The 19,046-nt window shown below is 45.7% G+C and overlaps 1 protein-coding gene across 5 annotated transcripts in view; it reads right to left on the bottom strand.

Moving 5' to 3' along the window:
• SECISBP2 (SECIS binding protein 2) overlaps nucleotides 1-19,046 on the bottom strand; it is a 56,492-nt gene that overhangs the window by 17,818 nt on the left and 19,628 nt on the right. For all 5 annotated transcript variants that reach the window (XM_054032615.1, XM_054032617.1, XM_054032618.1 and 2 more), the window contains 3 exons: nucleotides 9,390-9,494; nucleotides 7,838-7,969; nucleotides 5,118-5,250 (listed from right to left, as the gene is read on the bottom strand). In XM_054032615.1, the coding sequence (XP_053888590.1) occupies nucleotides 5,118-5,250; nucleotides 7,838-7,969; nucleotides 9,390-9,494 (370 nt within the window). The remainder of the gene's footprint in view (nucleotides 1-5,117; nucleotides 5,251-7,837; nucleotides 7,970-9,389; nucleotides 9,495-19,046) is intronic.

The following is a 19,046-nucleotide window of genomic DNA, read 5'->3' as shown; positions in this document are numbered from 1 at the left end:
CTACTAGACTTGCCATTTGGGATTTTGTCCTCTCTACCTCCACAAACAGATTCTATGGTAGCTTCAAGGATGTGCTAGAGCTTCTAGAATTATTTGTTGCAAATAAGTTAAATGTGTTTAACCTCCTCCACCCTTCCTTTTTTTGAATTGCTTGCAAGCCAACACCACCCAATTTCTACTGGAGAATAATAAATGAATAATGAGATATCTAAGGTACTTAGATGGCTCCCATCATCATATCTCAGCATTTCACAATCCTTAATGTATTTATCCTCATAATGCTCCCATGAGGTAGGGAAGAATGATCCCCATTACAAATGGGGAACTGAGGCACAGAGACAGTAAGTGACTTGCCCAAGGTCACACAGAAGTCTATGGCAGAGCACAGACTGCACCTGGATCTCCCAAGTCCCAAGCTAGCACACTAACTACACTAACCATTGGACCATCTTTCCTCTAACATGCTCCCAATAAGAATTTCTAGATGCATCAAGTCCGTGGAATTTTCAGGATCTGCACAGAAATCATTTTACCTTAGTACTTCAATGAATAAGACATCAGAAGTAATAGCAGAGTGAACTTGTTATTTGTTCCTGAAAATATTTCAAGTCACTTTTTGTATCTCTCTACTTAGAGCTTTCAAGGGAATTTACATAGTATCTTCCTAATATCAAGCAAGTTACTCAGAGCTGATTAGCTACTGTGCACTCAGATCACTTAAAGCGGATACAAGACAGCTTCTCTTCCTTTTGGAGAGAAGGCTTTGGATTCTTTGACCATGGGGATGGTGTTGCAAGAAGGAGGAGAGCTGGCAGAGACGGGCCCCACCTAACGAAGAGAGGGAAAAGCATCTTCGCAAGCAGGCTGACTAATCTAGTGAGGATGGCTTTAAACTAGGTTCACCAGGGGAAGGAGACCAAAGTCCTGAGGTAAGTGGGATATATGGAGATATACCTATCTCATAGAACTAGAAAGGACCCTGAAAAGTCATCGAGTCCAGCTCCCTGCCTTCACTAGCAGGATCAAGTACTTATTTTGCCCCAGATCCCTAAGTGGCCCCTCAAGGATTGAACTCGGAACCCTGGATTTAGCAGGCCAGTGCTCAAACCACTGAGCTATCCCTCTCCCCTCCCCCCTCCCTGTTTGTTTTCCAGGCTTCTTGCATTTGCGCATAGGCACTCAAGATAACTCCCGGATTGTCCTGCTTTCTCAGTAAGGCAGGAGTCCTCCCCTCTTGCGCTCTCCTGCTCATGCTTCCTCTTTCTTCACGAACAAGGTCAGCTCCCAGACTGCTGCACTGGGCAGCACAGCATGAAGAGGAGGTGACCAGCCCTCTGTAGAGAAAGAAGTGGTTCAGGACTATTTAGAAAAGCTGGACGAGCACAAATCCATGGGGCCAGATGCGCTGCATCCAAGGGTGCTAAAGGAGTTGGCGGATGCGATTGCAGAGCCATTGGCCATTATCTTTGAAAACTGATGGCGATCGGGGGAAATCCCGGATGACTGGAAAAAGGCTAATGTAGTGCCCATCTTTAAAAAAACCGGAGGAGGATCCGGGGAACTACAGGCCAGTCAGCCTCACTTCAGTCCCTAGAAAAAATATCATGGAGCAGGTCCTCAAGGAATCAATTCTGAAGCACTTAGAGGAAAGGAAAGTGATCAGGAACAGTCAGCATGGATTCACCAAGGACAAGTTATGCCTGACTAACCTAATTACCTTCTATGACAGGATAACTGGCTCTGTGGATGAGGTGAAAGCAGTGGACATGTTATTCCTTGACTTTAGCAAAGCTTTTGATATGGTCTTCCACAGTATTCTTGCCAGCAAGTTAAAGTAGTATGGGCTGGATGAATGGACTAGAAGGTGGATAGAAAGCTGGCTAGATTGTCAGGCTCAATGGGTAGTGATCAATGGCTCCATGTCTAGTTGGCAGCCGGTATCAAGCAGAGTGCCCCAAGGGTCAGTCCTGGGGCCAGTTTTGTTCAATATCTTCATTAATGATCTAGAGGATGGCGTGGACTGCACCCTCAGCAAGTTTGCAGATGACACTAAACTGGGAGGAGTGGTAGATACGCTGGAGGGTAGGGACAGGATACAGAGGGACCTAGACAGATTAGAGGATTGGGCCAAAAGAAATCTGATGAGATTCAACAAGGATAAGTGCAGAGTCCTGCACTTAGGACAGGAGAATCCCATGCACTGCTATAGACTAGGGACCGAATGGCTAGGCAACAGTTCTGCAGAAAAGGGCCTAGGAGTTACAGTGGATGAGAAGCTGGATATGAGCCAACAGTGTGCCCTTGTTGCCAAGAAGGCTAATGGCATTTTGGGCTGTATAAGCAGGAGCATTGCCAGCAGATCAAGGGATGTGTTCATTCCCCTCTATTTGGCATTGGTGAAGCCCATCTGGAGTAGTGTGTCCAGTTTTAGGCCCCACACTACAAGGAGGATGTGGAAAAATTGGAAAGAGTCCAGCGGAGGGCAACAAAAATGATTAGGGGGTTGGAGCACATGACTTACGAGGAGAAGCTGAGGGAACTGGGATTCTTTAGTCTGCAGAAGAGAAGAATGAGGGGGATTTGATAGCTGCTTTCAACTACCTGAAAGGGGGTTCCAAAGAGGATGGATCTAGACTGTTCTCAGTGGTACCAGATGACAGAACAAGGAGTAATGGTCTCAAGTTGCAGTGGGGGAGGTTTAGGTTGGATATTAGGAAAAACTTTTTTACTAGGAGGGTGGTGAAGCACTGGAATAGGTTACCTAGGGAGGTGGTGGAATCTCCTTTCTTAGGAGTTTTTAAGGTCAGGCTTGACAAAGCCCTGGTTGGGATGATTTAGTTGGGGACTGGTCCTGCTTTGAGCAGGGGGTTGGACTAGATGACCTCCTGAGGTCCCTTCCAACCCTGATAGTCTATGATTCAGGCTAGACTAACTGAGTTGAGAACACAGCCAAGGAAGTTCTTCAATATAAAGGTGTGTGTAGGTAGAGCTAAAGGTTATGTGCTGCTTCAGATCCAGGAGTATGCATAAAATTCTGAAGCTCCTATACATCTGTCACAAACTATGCATATCACCTGTGTATTCATAGCCTGGAGAAAGATACTGTTGTCATTTGTATATGGTTATAGCATTTTGACAAGTAGCCCTTAGAGTCAAACATTTTACCTCCATACATTAATAAAACCAAGTGTATTGTCTTACCCTCTAACAGATGTAATAAAAAAATAAGGATACTGCTCAATTTAAGTACTCAAGAACCAATCAGCTGATGATTTAAAACTTAAACTATGATGTAAGGCAGATCACAAGAGATTACTATTTGTTGTTTCTAGGACCAATTAACACATTTAATAAGCTCTGAAGCGGTCAAACAAGTCAGTAATTTAACATAGTTAAGATGTGATCTCCTTCCAGTTCTTTAAGATGACAAATGTTCTTGTATATAAACATCCTTTATAAAATTTAAAGCTGTTTAAATTACTATGACTGAACCATTCTCTCACTTTCACCATACTCTGAAAATGAAGTATAAGGTAGAAAGGCAATAATGTGGATAAACGCTATCTTTGTCACACTATTAGATTTCTGTGACTTCCTATTCTCTTTACTTCTTTGCAGCTATATCAGCTGTTAGCATAAAGGTATTTCACAACCTATAAGCCAGACTCAAATTTTGGCTCAGTCTCAAGTGATTTATTGTGATCACTTGAGTCTCAAAAAGTTCTTGATGATGCAATAACTGTCTTATCCCTCCTAGGTACAGCCAAGACAGTCTCATCCCTCTTACGAGATAACACCAGGCACAAGTAATCTAATGTAATTACTACTACAGGAGCAGAGGCTATGATTCATGATGCTCTACTTCCTGCTACATCACTCGCCCTGTCCCCACCCTCCGATCCACACTAAAATTATCCTCATGCAAGTACTTTTTAAAACTATTCTGGGATTTAGGATTAACAATTGTAGTTGCTAGTACCTCTCCAATATTATATTTTGGCTGCCTTTAATGCTAGGAGAGATTATACATAAAGTATTCCAAGTTCTCACAGTGAACAAAGACAAAAAATACCGATAATTGATATTTCCAGTTATTCATTTGAAATCTCAAGAATGGCATGGTTTAAAAAAAGTCTGAAATTAATTTTACTGTATTTAGAGTTCATTCAACTCAGTACATTGTTTCCACAATTCCAAAATAACGAGAGAAATTCTTAATCATTGTCAAGTGATAGAAATGGATTACTACGTTTTTCCTACTTGAACTAATGTTGTTAAGTGCAAGTTTTCCTTATAGGTGATCTACAATGCAATGTGTTGTGCCATTTTTGTTTCTTTAGGATATACTAATAAAGCCTGAAAGCATTTCTTTCCCTCACCATAGCCAGGTTTTTGCTCATTGTTTACTTTACAACTAACAGACACTTCTTACAGTCTTGTCTTTTGTTTTTACCTAGATAACTCTTTCACGAACCAGGGAATTGCTGTGGGAGTTCTCAGCCCTCAGCTGAAAGGGCTGGGATGGAACGGTTTGAATCTTTACCAGAGAGCTTTTCTTAAAAGAGACTGGTTTGTCAGGAGTTTCAGTTAAATCAGTATTCAAAAAAATGAAACTGACTGAAATTCTCTTTGCTTTCATTTGCTCAGGTTCCAGTCTTGCCTCTTGTAATGTCATAATCCTATCAGTTCTCCAATTGTCAATAAGGCAGACCTCAAGCAAAGGGAGAGCAAACAAGACCTGACAGTTTTAAGTTTTAAAAACAAAAGCAAAATGCCAAGCTGAAATAGACTTTGACTATCCCTATACATCATAAACCAGAATAAAGACCAAATATGTCCCCTCTTGCCAACTTTTCAGGTTAATTTTCAGTCATCTTTCCGAACCATCTGAAAAAATATTTTCCAGCTAAATTGTGGTTCTTCCCTACCTCCATCCCCATGTTATCTATCTTAACTTTTCGTATATAGCTTGCTTCACTTTGATTTTCTTGTCTATCACAAATGTGAAGTATGTTTCTTCAATTACCACATATTCAAAGTGAGGTTATTTTTAAATTTCCCATATTTGAAACCAACACAGTTGACATGAAAAAAGGAAATCTAATCATAGCTTGTACCTGAAAGCACCACAGGTTTTGAGGACTGTTTTGATTTCTCTGCATGTTGCTTCTGCTCCAATACAGCCAGCATGTCTCCCAAATCCAACTTCACTGGAATCTGACTCTTCTTTCCACTGCTCTTAGAAGCTTCCTAAGGAAGACAGGAATAAAACAGGTGTTATCCCATTTCAGATTTTAAGAGGCTGCATTTCTTGTGACATACAATATACTACGGACACATTCATTCAGGAATACTTGTGTTTAAAGATCAAAACAAGTTAAAGTGGAAAAACACAACAAATCTTAATGTTTTGGAACAGTGATTGTTTTGGATTAATGATGTATGTTCTTTCTTTGACACCTACTGAAACACAGCACCAAAGATCTCTTTACACTAGCATCAGCAGTCATTTCACAACTGAACAGGCTTCTGCTTCGGGAAGTATGTCAGGTACCTTTTACTAAAGGCTTATTTATTGGAGTTACTACTTTTACTTCAGAAACATATATGATAAATAGTTGATGCATTTTTGGTTTTAGCAGCTGTTTTTCAGCATTTGGGCCTGGTGCAGACACCTCACCCCTCCCAATGCCTTTCTTTGAAAAGAATTCTCTAGTGATTCCCACTTTATGTGCCATCATCTGACAAAATAGCTTTATTTTCCTGTGTCTCAATCCAAGAAGGTGGGCAAGTAGCCTCTTCCATGGGTGGCACTATACCTCTTCTATCCAGAGACAACATTAATTTTAAATCCAAAATTTATAGAAGCTGTAAATGAATAACCTAACAGAGGCAGACACATGAAACTTAGGGTACGTCTTTACTACAGCTGTGCTGCTGTAACGTTGACACTTCCTACATCACCAGAAGAGTTTTTTCAATGGATGTAGTTAATCCACTACTCCAAGAGGTGATAGTGAGGTCAACAGAAGAATTCTTTCATCAACCTAGGTGTGTTTACACCAGGAGTGAGATCAACCTTACCACTGTACTCCGGGTGCAAAGTTTTTCATAGTCCTGACCAACATGGCTAAGTCAATCTAATTTTTAAGTTTAGGCCAGGCTTAAGGCAGACAGTACTACAAAATGTTATTTTATAGATACCTAAATAAGACACAAGAAGATCTCTGCAGGACCATGGTCCTCCTTGATTTCTGTACACAAACCATGCCAGAGTAAGCAATATGTCCAAACCAAGGTTACCTTCCTACATCCTTGTAACTCTTTCTTCCTTCATAGCACCAGCCATCATCATTTTAGTAATGTACCAAACCAATAACAAGCCATGCCAGGAAGCAGGAGACTAGGGCATTCTGATATACTTCCATTACCAGAGCTATGCTACAACCTAGCTCTGTATGGCTGACTACTAGCTTGTCCTACTACCTGTTTGATATCAAGTTGAAAATAATTTTGAAGAGCCCACTGAAACAGTAAAAGCATTTCTCAAAGTTTATAGAGAACAATATAGACCCAGTAGAATGCTAATAAATCCATGTCAAGCTTGATTCAGCAAGAATTTTTTGGAATAAGACAGCTTATGTCACTCTCTCTTATGTCTTAAAAGGTAGCTTGGGGGCAGCACTGTAGCCCTAAACAGAAGTTGCTTTTCTTCCACAACTTAAAAATGATCTGCCTATGGTTGGATGTAGAAAGGAGAATATAATCTCTGGGTGTGCAATATCCTTAAGACTCCAGCTCAAACTGTTCCTGAATTCTTAAGACACTGGTTTAGGATAGGGCATGTCATGATCAAATCAGATGGGCTAAGGGGACAATCTCCAATACAGTAACTCCTCACTTAAAGTCATCCCGGTTAATGTTGTTTCATTGCTGATCAATTAGGGAACATGCTCGTTTAAAGTTGTGCAATGCTCCCTTCTAACATCGTTGGCAGCCGCCTGATTTGTCCATTGCTTGCAGGAAGAGCAGCCCGTTGCAGCTAGCTGGTGGGGGCTTGTAACCAGGTTGGACCGGCAGCCCCCTTAAGTTCCCTGTGCTGCAGCCACCCAGCAGACTATCAATTGCCCGCAGTTCAGCTGTCCCTCCCCCACTGCCATGTGCTGCTCCTGCCCTCTGCCTTGGAGCTGCTCCCAGAGACTCCTGCTTGCTATGCGTGTTCGTGCTGCCTTGTGTGAGCAGCTACATTAACAACAAGGTGTTCACCTTTGAGGGCTCAGCCAAGTGCTAGTTCATCATTTAGCAGTAAGGCATTCCCTGGGAAATATCCCTCCCTCTTCCACCCTCTAACTTCACCACCTCAACCAAGCTTCGCAATCATCATAGCTGTGAACAGTATTAAATTCTTTGTTTAAAACGTATACTGTGTGTATATCAATGTAATATATAGTTTTTTGTCTGGTGAAAAAAATTTCCCCTATTTATATTAATTCTTATGGGGAAATTGGATTTGCTTAACACCATTTTGCTCAAAGTCACATTTTTCAGGAACATAACTACAACATTAAACGAGGAGTTACTGTACTTAAAACATATACACTGCAAAAACAAATGAAAAGATACATTGGCCAAATTTTTTTCACATCTGAGAACCTAAAGTGGCTTGATTTTCACAGGTGCCAAGTGCTTCCAACTAAAGAATCAGGTCACTTACTGTAGATACAAAAAATATATACTTGCATTTAAGCTTAAACCTTTTGGTCCTTACCGCTAAACGTGCCAGTTCTCTCTGCAATTTCAGCCTATGATCACTTAGTTTCAATGGGAATTGGTTTACCTGAGGTTTTTTTCTTTCCAACATAGCAGATGAAGCATGTTTCCCTGTTTTTTTCCCTGATGTTACAACAGCTCCCAAGTTTGATGTATCTTTTCGATAATGACTGTCACAGGACTCTTTGGTTACATGTACCTTTGAAATTTAAAGACAGAAAGGAAGTGCCAAAAAGAACAGAAAATGTTTAGACTCCTGTCATATTCTGTAGACTTAAACCACCAAAATGTAAGCAATATGAATATCTGCAGGGGGATAAAGGGAACATGTAGTAGTCAAGTCTACCTACAGTAACAGGAGCTGTGACCCAGACCTGAAATAGTAAGCAATGAGTTTCCTCTGAGAAAGTGAGCATTCATTGGCTGCTAGACTGGTCAACTACATCCAAGCCCCCACTCTTTCTTCAGTATTTCTAGTTTGCCTACTATGATAGTATCTAAGTTCTTCTAATGCAAACGTCTCCATCTTTTCTGGTTGGTGGTGAAAAATATTTTTGAGACCCCTCTCTACATTTATTATAACAATAAAAAAAAATATGACAAACCTATATGATGTGTGTGTGTTTTGAGACCATGTTTTACCTCACAAACTTTGAAGGTTTGGGCTGCCTCCAAGTTATTCTGGAAATTTTATATTTTTTGCTTTAGAAGAAAAGTTTTTAAATACTTTGTGACACACCCCACCCCCCCGATTGTCTTTTGTCATCCCCCTGCAGGTCACAGCCCAAAGGTTTAGAAACACTACTCCAGTGTAACACAGAAATGCTTAGGGCTTGTCCACACACTCACAGTGCTACGGTAGCACTTAGCTAAGACACTATCTATGCTGACAGGAGAACTGCCCTCCTGTCAATACAGCACTGTCTATAGTGAAGGTTAGGTTGATATAGCTACACCACTTTTCCACACCCCTGAGCGATATAGTTATGCTGACATAAATTGAAAGTATAGATCAAGCATTAGACTTGCTCCTTCACTGCAGAATAATTTTAAAGTGGAAAATAGTGAAAGGAATGCATATGCAGGTAGAATACTTTTCCCCAAAAGCTGCACAGTTCTTACCCTTGCAGCAGACTGGCACTGAAATGTAGTGTTCTAGGTGCCCTAGATATATAATTGAGTAGATTTAACACTGATCAGGCTGCAGAGCCAGGAGTTGAAGATACTCAGCAGACAGACACCTGAGAGACTAGGTGGGTGAGATAACCTTTTTTATTGGACCAACTTCTGTTGGTGAGAGAGAAGCTTTTGAGCTTACATATGGCCTGAAGAAGAGCTCTGTGTAAGCTCGTAAGCTTGTCTCACACCAACAGAAGTTGGTCCTATAAAAGATATTACCTCACCCACCTTGATCTCCAATATCCTGGGACCAATATGACTACAACACTGCAGTAGACACCTGTGTCCATTTTCCCTTACACATTCTAAGAGCAAGCCTCTTCAGCAAATCGAAGCACAACTAATATGAAAATTCAACATTTTAAAGTTTCCGTTTTTTTCTGTTCAGTTTTTGGAGATACAAAGCAAGTGTATGGGAGTCATCTGACAAGATCTCTTACTTCAGGCTGCCTTCTGCTAACAGGAGGAGCATAGAATGATTTCTGAGTCCCCGCCCTGTTTTTTCGGTCAGAAGCAGCTGCCAGGTCAGGAAACTCTTCAGCATCCTAAACAAAATACAAGCCATTGTTTTTAAAGAGGACAATCAGCGCCAAATTCCCAGCTCCAAATCAAATATATATTCTCTCCCTCCCTTCCACATAAAGAAACACACATCTATTTTGGTGTATAGAGGTTCACGGATCTGAGTATGGCTTCTTCAACTATTAACATCTTAATGCTTAAAAGCTGCAGAAGGCACAGATTTTGCATATGGCAGCAACTAGTTCAGACATAAAGGAATTTAAAAAACAAAACAAAAAAACGTTTGCATTAACAGATGCCAGAACTTGAATCTTTTCTAGTACTCTGAGTGCAGTCAGTACTGCAGCCAATTACTAAGGACAGTTAAAAGAGCCATTCTGTTACTTTTTAGATCATTTACAAGCATTCTGAACTACAAAGCCCCCATTTCCCACTCTAGCCTCCAGTTACGTAGTCTTGCCTTAAAAAGTGCGGGTGAGAGAGAGAAGGGGAACAAAAGAGGGGAGTGCCATAAGCTTTGGACTATAGAATCGTGAACACTCAAAGAAATCAGTATATGCACGTTTTGATACTACTGACTATGTACATTTACAGTTAAACAACAGCACAGAGAATGCATGTGTGCAGTATACAATATTCAGCAAACTAGAGGATCACACACTTGTTGCTTCTGTAGGCTGAGAGCATAAAAAAAAGCACATTACAGACTCCTTGAGGTCCTTCATTCCCTCCACAAGCTCCTTGTATGCCATGCTCCCATCTCCCACAATCTCAGGGACTCCTTGCAGTCACCCCACCCTTCACCTCAGGCCAGAGATAATGTGATCCCCCATTCTCCCCATGCCATGGGCTCTGTGTGCCCTCCCCATTTCCCCTCACATATTCCCAGGATACAACATTTCGGTACTTCTCGGAATGGCATGACTCCAACTGCTGCTGGAAGCCACGTCCAATTTTGTCTCAGTACCAGACAGGAACAAACCTTCAAAAGCAGGACGAATGGCCTGCCTACTTATTCCTCCCTATTCCCTCTCCCCACATTCTCATTTCTTTTCTCTCTCTTCTCTGACTGGGAGGGTAAAGTAATTCAGGGTGTCAACAATTTTAAACTGTACTTGGAGGATGGGGAGAGCTGAGATGGGTGATATAGTTATACTGGAAAGTGTTAATGGCTGCCATCAACTAGTTCTTCAATCTAAAGACCATTACAGATGTAGCTGAAGCTGCTGCAAGAGTCAAGGAGCTCCATGGATCCTCTATTTCCCCCTTCAGGTTTTTTCAATTTTTACCTAAATCAATTGGAGTTTTGCCTAGTGATACCTAGAACATCAAGTTTTGGACCTGACCGGATGTGGCGTTCAAATATCTGTAATGAACAAATTGACATCACTGAGCTGAGTGAAAGACTTCTTTGCTCAGCCAATTAGCCCCATAACACTATACTTAGTGGAATTTTTGTACATATTTAAAAAAAACAACAACAAAAAAAAAAAAAACAGTTTTCAATCACGTTAACTTTAAAATGCAACTTAACATTCAATTTATTAGTGCATCTATGAAAATTATTTCTCAGTTTTATTTGTGCAAAAGCTAAATTACAACTGATAAAATAGATTAATAAAATCCACAATAGGAATTTAGAGTAAAAATAATACTGATTAGAACTAATCTCTTTTTCTGGAGACAGGAAAAACACAAATTTACATTAATGCTCTCACAGTAACCTTAAATTGCCCAAATTACACATATTTTGAAATAGCTCTATTTTAAGCATATACCATTTAGATAAAAACAGGAGTACTTGTGACTTCATATTGATCAATTTCAGCAGGAGCTGCATGAATCTGAAGACCAAATTGGGTTATATGTAGGTAAGGTGGAAGAGTTAATGTTAATATAAAAATCTTAAAAGGGAAACCAATTTAAAATCTAGACAATTTCTAAAAATAGGGTATTCTGAGGTCCTACACGTCCTGCCCTTGAAGTCCCAGTCAGTTCAACATTTTACCACACATTTTTGAAAAAGCCTCTCCCCGCCACTGTTGCAGGAGGAAATAGCCACATAAACAAATGGAAACTGCTTCATTTTCTAGAGAAACAAAAATTAGCAACATACAAAGTACTGTCCAATGCACAAACACAAAAAGGAGCAATTCTGTAATCTTAGGGGGAAAATGTTCAGAGTTACTACTTAGCATTAAAAGGTTCTGTTTGGATTTTTAAATATAATACACAAAAATATACATGTGTAATCTTTACCTAACAGAACATCTGATTTACTCCTGAATAATTATATTGGAGAAATCAACTGGATCTTCCCCCGCACCAATATAATATTTAATCTGAAGCATATGACACACTGTTAGCTGTACAATGTAACAAAGTATACCTCTACCCCGACATAACGCTGTCCTCGGGAGCCAAAAAAAAAAAAAAAAAAAAAAATCTTACTGCGTTATAGGTGAAACCGCGTTATATCGAACTTGCTTTGATCTGTCAGAGTGCACAGTTCTGCCCCCTGGAGCACTGCTTTACCGCATTATATCCGAATTCGTGTTATATTGGGGTAGAGGTGTAGTAAGAAGCAGATTTTAATTGCTTCCTTTGCTACCAAAAAAGAAATCCCATGTTGAATGTTTTGGCTGCTTGTAGTCATGATGCACATTACGGTCGCAAATCCTGTAGAGGAATCACAAGTATTGGCGCGGAATTCAGTGGGACATAACAGGTGCAAGGGTCATGCTACCACACCCTATTTTTCCCTCTGATCTCTGTTGTCACATACAGAGTCTGATTTGCCTAACTTCTTAGTTAGGGTTTTGTAAAAGACGGTTACTCACCGTTGTAACTGTTGTTCTTCGAGATGTGTTGCTCATATCCATTCCAATTAGGTGTGCGCGCGCCGCGTGCACGATCGTCGGAGAATTTTCTACCCTAGCAACACCGGCGGGTCGGCTGTGGAGCCCCCTAGAGTGGCGCCTTCATGGCGCTGAATATATACCCCAGCCGACCCGGCGCCCCCTCAGTTCCTTCTTGCCGGCTACTCCGACAGTGGGGAAGGGGGGCGGGTTTGGAATGGATATGAGCAACACATCTCGAAGAACAACAGTTACAACGGTGAGTAACCGTCTTTTCTTCTTCGAGTGCTTGCTCATATCGATTCCAATTAGGTGACTCCCAAGCCCAACTTAGGTGGTGGGGTCGGAGTGAGACATTGCTGTGTGCAAAACCGCTGATCCAAAAGCAGCATCGTCCCTGGACTGCTGCACTAGTGCATAGTGAGCTGTAAATGTGTGGACTGATGACCAAACTGCCGCTCTACAGATGTCCTGGATCGGCACTTGAGCCAGGAAAGCAGTCGAGGAAGCTTGGGCCCTCGTGGAGTGAGCGGTGAGGTGCGGTGTTGAGACACCTGCCAGGTCATAGCAAGTCCGGATGCAAGACGTAATCCAGGAGGATAGGCGTTGTGAGGAGACCGGTAAGCCTTTCATTCGGTCGGCCACTGCAACGAAGAGTTGCGTCGTCTTTCTAAAGTGCCTTGTGCGGTCAATATAGAAAGCCAGGGCCCTGCGTACGTCCAGAGAATGCAAACGTTGATCCTGGCGAGTAGCATGTGGTTTAGGATGAAAGACCGGGAGAAATATATCCTGATTGATATGAAATGGAGAAACCACCTTAGGGAGAAAGGCAGGATGTGGTCGAAGCTGCACTTTATCCTTGTGGAAAACTGTGTAAGGGGGCTCGGATGTAAGCGCCCTGAGTTCAGAAACGCGCCTTGCTGAGGTGATGGCTACGAGGAAGGCTGTCTTCCAGGATAGGTACAGAAGTGAACAGGTGGCCAGTGGCTCGAATGGAGGACCTGTGAGCTTGGAGAGAACCAGGTTGAGGTCCCACGTCGGAACGGGCTGACGTTGTTGTGGGTACGTCCGGTCTAAGCCCTTGAGGAATCTAACGACCATTGGGTTAGAGAATACCGAGGACGCGAGTTCCCCTGGGTGAAAGGCTGATATAGCGGCCAGGTGAACTCTAATTGAAGATATCGCCAACCCCTGCTGTTTTAGGGAGAGGAGATATTCCAATATGAGAGGAATAGGTGCCTGTAACGGGGACGTGGCTCGTTGTTCGCACCAACAGGAGAACCGCTTCCACTTGGCCAAATACGTGGCTCGTGTTGAGGGCTTCCTACTGCTCAACAGAATCTGTTGGACCGAGAGTGAGCATTGTTGCTCTGCCTGGGTGAACCATGGAGCAGCCACGCCGTGAGGTGAAGAGATTGCAGGTCGGGGTGACGCATCCGGCCGTGGTCCTGGGAGATGAGATCTGGACATAATGGAAGCGGGATTGGTGTCTGAACCGAGAGTTCCAGCAGTGTGGTGTACCAATGTTGTCTCGGCCACGCTGGAGCGACCAGAATTACCTGTGCCTGGTCTCTGCGCAATTTGAGCAGTACCTTGTGGACCAGAGGAAACGGAGGGAAGGCATAAAACAGGTGGTCTTTCCAGGGAAGGAGAAATGCATCCGAGAGGGAGCCCGGAGCTCGACCTTGCAGGGAGCAGAACACGTGGCACTTCCTGTTGTCTCGAGATGCAAACAGGTCTATCTGGGGAAACCCCCACTTCTGGAAAACAGAATGTATGATGTCCGGACGGATAGACCACTCGTGCGTCTGAAAGGACCTGCTGAGTCGGTCCGCTAAAGTGTTCTGGACTCCAGGGAGGAACGATGCCGTGAGATGGATTGAGTGGGCAATGCAGAAGTCCCATAGGCGAATCGCCTCTTGGCATAGAGTCGACGAACGTGCTCCTCCTTGCCTGTTGATGTAAAACATGGCCGTGGTGTTGTCGATGAGAACTAACACACAGCGGCCACGTAGGAGATTGAGAAATGCCTGACACGCCAGGCGCACCGCCATCAGTTCCCGAACATTGATGTGCAGGGCTAGCTGGGGCGCAGTCCACAGGCCCTGGGTATGGTGTTCGTTGAGATGGGCGCCCCAACCCAGAGATGAAGCGTCTGTGACCAGGTGCAGAGAGGGTTGTGGGGTGTGAAACGGCATCCCCTCGCAAACCACACTGCGATCTAGCCACCAGGTGAGGGAGGTCAAGACCGAGTTCGGGACCGTGACCACCAAGTTCAGGCTGTCCCGATGTGGGCGGTATACCGATGACACCCAGGTCTGGAGTGGGCGAAGTCGAAGTCTGGCATGTCTGGTTACGTACGTGCAGGAAGCCATGTGACCCAGCAGGGTGAGGCACGACCTCACCGTGGTAGTTGGGAAGGCCCTGAGCCCTTGAATGAGGCTCGTGATGGTACAAAAGCGGTTGTCCGGTAGGATGGCTTGTGCACGTCTGGAGTCTAGGACTGCGCCGATGAATTCTATTCTCTGGGTAGGTTCTAGAGTGGATTTGTCCTTGTTGAGTAGGATGCCCAACTTGTTGAATGTGTGCACTATCATGTGGACGTGAGCTCGAACTTGCTCTTTGGTGCGGCTGCGTACCAGCCAGTCGTCTAAGTACGGAAACACCTGTATCCCTTGTCGCCGAAGGTATGCTGCCACGACAGCCATACATTTCGTGAACACTCTTGGGGCCGAGGATAGGCCAAAGGGAAGGACCGCAAATTGATAGTGCACCTTGCTTACCACGAATCGCAGGAAGCGTCTGTGGGGCGGGTAAATTGCAATATGAAAGTATGCGTCTTTCATGTCGAGGGCGGCGAACCAGTCTCCAGGATCGAGGGAAGGGATAATGGCTCCTAAGGAGACCATGCGGAACTTCAACTTTACTATAAATTTGTTGAGTCCGCGCAAGTCCAAGATGGGTCTCAGACCCCCTTTGGACTTGGGGATCAGGAAGTAACGGGAATAAAATCTCCTGCCCCTTAACTCTACTGGAACCTCCTCTATGGCCCCCATAGCAAGGAGCGTGGAAACCTCCTGTATAAGAAGTTGCTCGTGAGAAGGGTCCCTGAAGAGGGACGGGGAAGGGGGATGGGAGGGAGGGATTGAAGAAAACTGGATAGCGTATCCCCTCTCCACCGTGCGAAGGACCCAACGGTCCGAAGTTATAAGGGACCAAGCACGGTGGAAATGGGAGAGGCGATCCCGAAAGGAGGGGGCTGGATCCTGGGGGATGACTGGGGCGCCGTCCTCGACCGCACCTTCAAAAGTTCTGCCTGGGGCCTGCGGGTGGCCTTGGAGGCCCTTGGTTCTGACCAGGTTGAGGGCCGGTCCACCTTCTTCTACTACCTCGCCCCCGCCTCCAGGCAGAGTCCTGTCTCTGACGAGGTGGGGGGGGGGGTAGAAGCGCTGAGGCTGAGGCCTAAATGGCCTGCGCTGAGGACCCGCAACATGCATCCCCAGGGAGCGCATGATTGTCCTGGAGTCCTTGAGGCTCTGCAGGCGAGAGTCCGTCTTCTCCGAGAACAACCCCTGTCCTTCAAAGGGCAAATCCTGCAGGGTTTGTTGCAACTCCGGGGGCAAACCCGAAACTTGGAGCCAAGAGGTCCTTCGCATAGCGATACCTGACGCCAGGGTTCTCGCAGCCGAGTCCGCTATATCTAATGAGGCCTGTAAGGAAGTCCGAGCCACCTTCTTACCTTCCTCAACTAGGGCCCCGAACTCTTCCCTGGACTCTTGGGGAATCAACTCCTTGAACTTCCCCATAGAGTTCCAGGAGTTAAAACTATAACGGCTCAGTAGCGCCTGTTGGTTAGCCGCTCCGAGTTGTAGCCCTCCGGCTGAATAAACTTTACGGCCAAACAAATCGAGGCGCTTAGCCTCCTTAGATTTTGGCGCTGCGGCCTGTTGACCGTGGCGCTCCCTTGCATTCACCGATGACACCACCAGTGAACACGGCTGTGGATGAGTATACAGGTACTCATAGTCCTTTGAGGGGACAAAGTACTTTCTCTCCACCCCTCTGGCTGTGGGTGGAATAGAGGCAGGAGTTTGCCATATCGTAGTGGCGTTAGCCTGGATCGTGCGGATCAGGGGCAACGCCACTCTTGATGGGGCATCCGCCGAGAGGATATTTACAATGGGGTCCTGCACCTCCACTATCTCCTCCGCCTGTAGGTCCATATTACGGGACATCCTACGTAAGAGGTCCTGATGAGCCCGAAGATCTATCAGGGGTGGACCTGTGCACGACGTGCCCGCCACTGCCTCATCTGGAGAGGAAGAGGAAGATGCCTCAGGTGGTAAAGGATCCAATGGGGGGTCCTGGTCTCCCTGTTCCTGGGACGGAGCATCACCTGCCCTTAGGTCCCGGACATCAGGTGGTGCAGGCACGGAAGCCTCCATGCCACCTGGAGGAGGGCGAGAGATGGTGGACTCTGGGGCCCTTCTATCAGAGTGTCCCGAGCGAGAGGCTGAAGTTAGTGGAGCCCCTTGCGCTTGATGGTACGCCCACGGGATCCAGAAAGACCAGTGAGAAGGGCCGTGAGCAGGGTCCTCTGCTAACTCCTGCCAGTGGCCTATATCTTGCTCCTCGGCTTGCCCCTGAGGGGGGTATGCCGATCTCGATACGTCCTCAGAGGAGCGAGACACTGATCTTGATGGCCATGGCGGTGCCGACTGCGCCGAGACGATCCCCGTTGGATACGGTGCCGCACGGTGCCGGTCCGGAGATGTTCTATCTCTGTGCGGTGCCGGCGATCGGTGCCGAGATCGCAATCTGTGCCGATGACCGGGCCGGTGCCGGGAGTCGGACCTGGACCTGGAGTAGGCCCGGTGCCGGGAGCGACCCCTCGACGTTGAGCGTCGATCGTAGTGGTGCAGAGAACTACGTCTCGATGTTGACCGGTACCGACGATCATAGCGGTGCCGGAACGTAGAACGGTGCCGCGACGATGATCTTAGCCGCGAGTACGACCGGTGCCGAGGTGATATCCAGCGCCGGGACTGCGAGCGGCATGGGGACCTGCTTCGGGACCTGGAACGGTGCCGTGGTTCCAGCCCCTGCGATGGAGGGCGCATCAAGGCAGGTTTCCCCCTGGACTGGACCGGACGAGTCAACGGTGCCGACGGTGCCGGTGCCGGCTCCGTGAGAGCGATCAAGTCTCTCGCCGTCGCGAAGGTCTCTGGGGTCGACGGGAGGCACTGTATCACCACCGGTCGCGGTGGTGACCCTGTCTGCACCGGACTCGACGGCCTCGGAGCCGGAGTCGACGGTGCTGGAGGCACCTGTTTTTGGTGCTCCACAGGCGGACGCGGCTCTACCCCCGGCACCGGGGGAGCCGGCGTCTTCAGTACGGCAGTCCCCGTCTTATGGGATTTTTTATGTCCCGGGGATGATGAACGGCGCCGAGGCACTTGCTGTGAGTGCGGTGCCGATGGGGTCCGGTGCCGTGGAGGCTTGTTCGACGCGGTCGGAATGGTCGGTGCCGCCGGGGCACTGCGCACCGAGGCGCTAGGTGCCGGGGCTTGACGCGCCGATGGAGCGTCTGGGCTAAGTGCCGCCTCCATAAGGAGTTGCCGAAGCCGAAAGTCCCGCTCCTTCTTGGTCCTCGGTCTGAAGGCCTTACAGATCTTGCACTTATCTGTCTGATGGGACTCCCCCAGGCACTTCAGACACGAGTCGTGCGCGTCACTCGTTGGCATAGGCTTAGCGCAGGACGCGCACTGTTTGAAGCCGGGAGCCTTGGGCATGAGCCCGGCCACGCGCCGGGGAAAAAAGGGGGAGACAACCCCCTTAATCCCCTTTATTCACTTGTTAATAGTTGTTATACAGTTAAACAACTATCTAACTATATACAACTAGAACTATAACTATAATTATCAGTAAACGGAATAAGCTAGGGAGAGTGGAGAACAGCTACGCCGCGCTCCACAGTTCCAACGACCGTCAGGGGCGGTAAGAAGGAACTGAGGGGGCGCCGGGTCGGCTGGGGTATATATTTAGCGCCATGAAGGCGCCACTCTAGGGGGCTCCACAGCCGACCCGCCGGTGTTGCTAGGGTAGAAAATTCTCCGACGATCATGCATGCGGCGCGCGCACACCTAATTGGAATCGATATGAGCAAGCACTCGAAGAAGAACAGACTGTTGTCACTTTGTCTAATTAAAATATAACCATGCAAATTATTGCTACTGCTGTTAGATAATTGCAATGAATCTTATACAAAAAGTGTGACACACGGCCAGAAAGGGTTAAACAGCTTGCAGGCTAACTAACCCAGAGCCAACCTGTAGAGACGTATTAGAAATAGTAATTATGGCCATTTGATGTTAGATTGGCTAGAACTTTGAAACGCAAACCTATATTGTTAGAAGTGATACTAATTGTCTGTGTGCACTCAAACTTTAGCAATGTAAACAGATGCTCCCTTTTGATCTCTGAATTAATAGTTCTAGTGACAGACAGGGACTATTAACATTTAGATTAAACTTGAGTGAAATAATGTCAATGTCTATTTGTCTCTCTGAAGTTTGTGATAAATTGCCCTACGTTAATTTGTGTAACTAATTACTGGTGGTGCTTAGGAAACAGAAGGTTACATCAAAAGCCTATTGTTTACCCAGAACTGTATGGTCAAGAGGCTGCTAGAAAATGGTATAAAAGACCCTTGGGTCC

This window comes from Malaclemys terrapin, chromosome 6 (assembly GCF_027887155.1).
Source record: "Malaclemys terrapin pileata isolate rMalTer1 chromosome 6, rMalTer1.hap1, whole genome shotgun sequence".
Lineage (NCBI taxonomy): Eukaryota > Metazoa > Chordata > Testudines > Emydidae > Malaclemys > Malaclemys terrapin.
The sequence above is the reverse complement of the archived record's forward strand: the minus strand, read 5'-3'. Positions and strand labels throughout refer to the sequence as shown.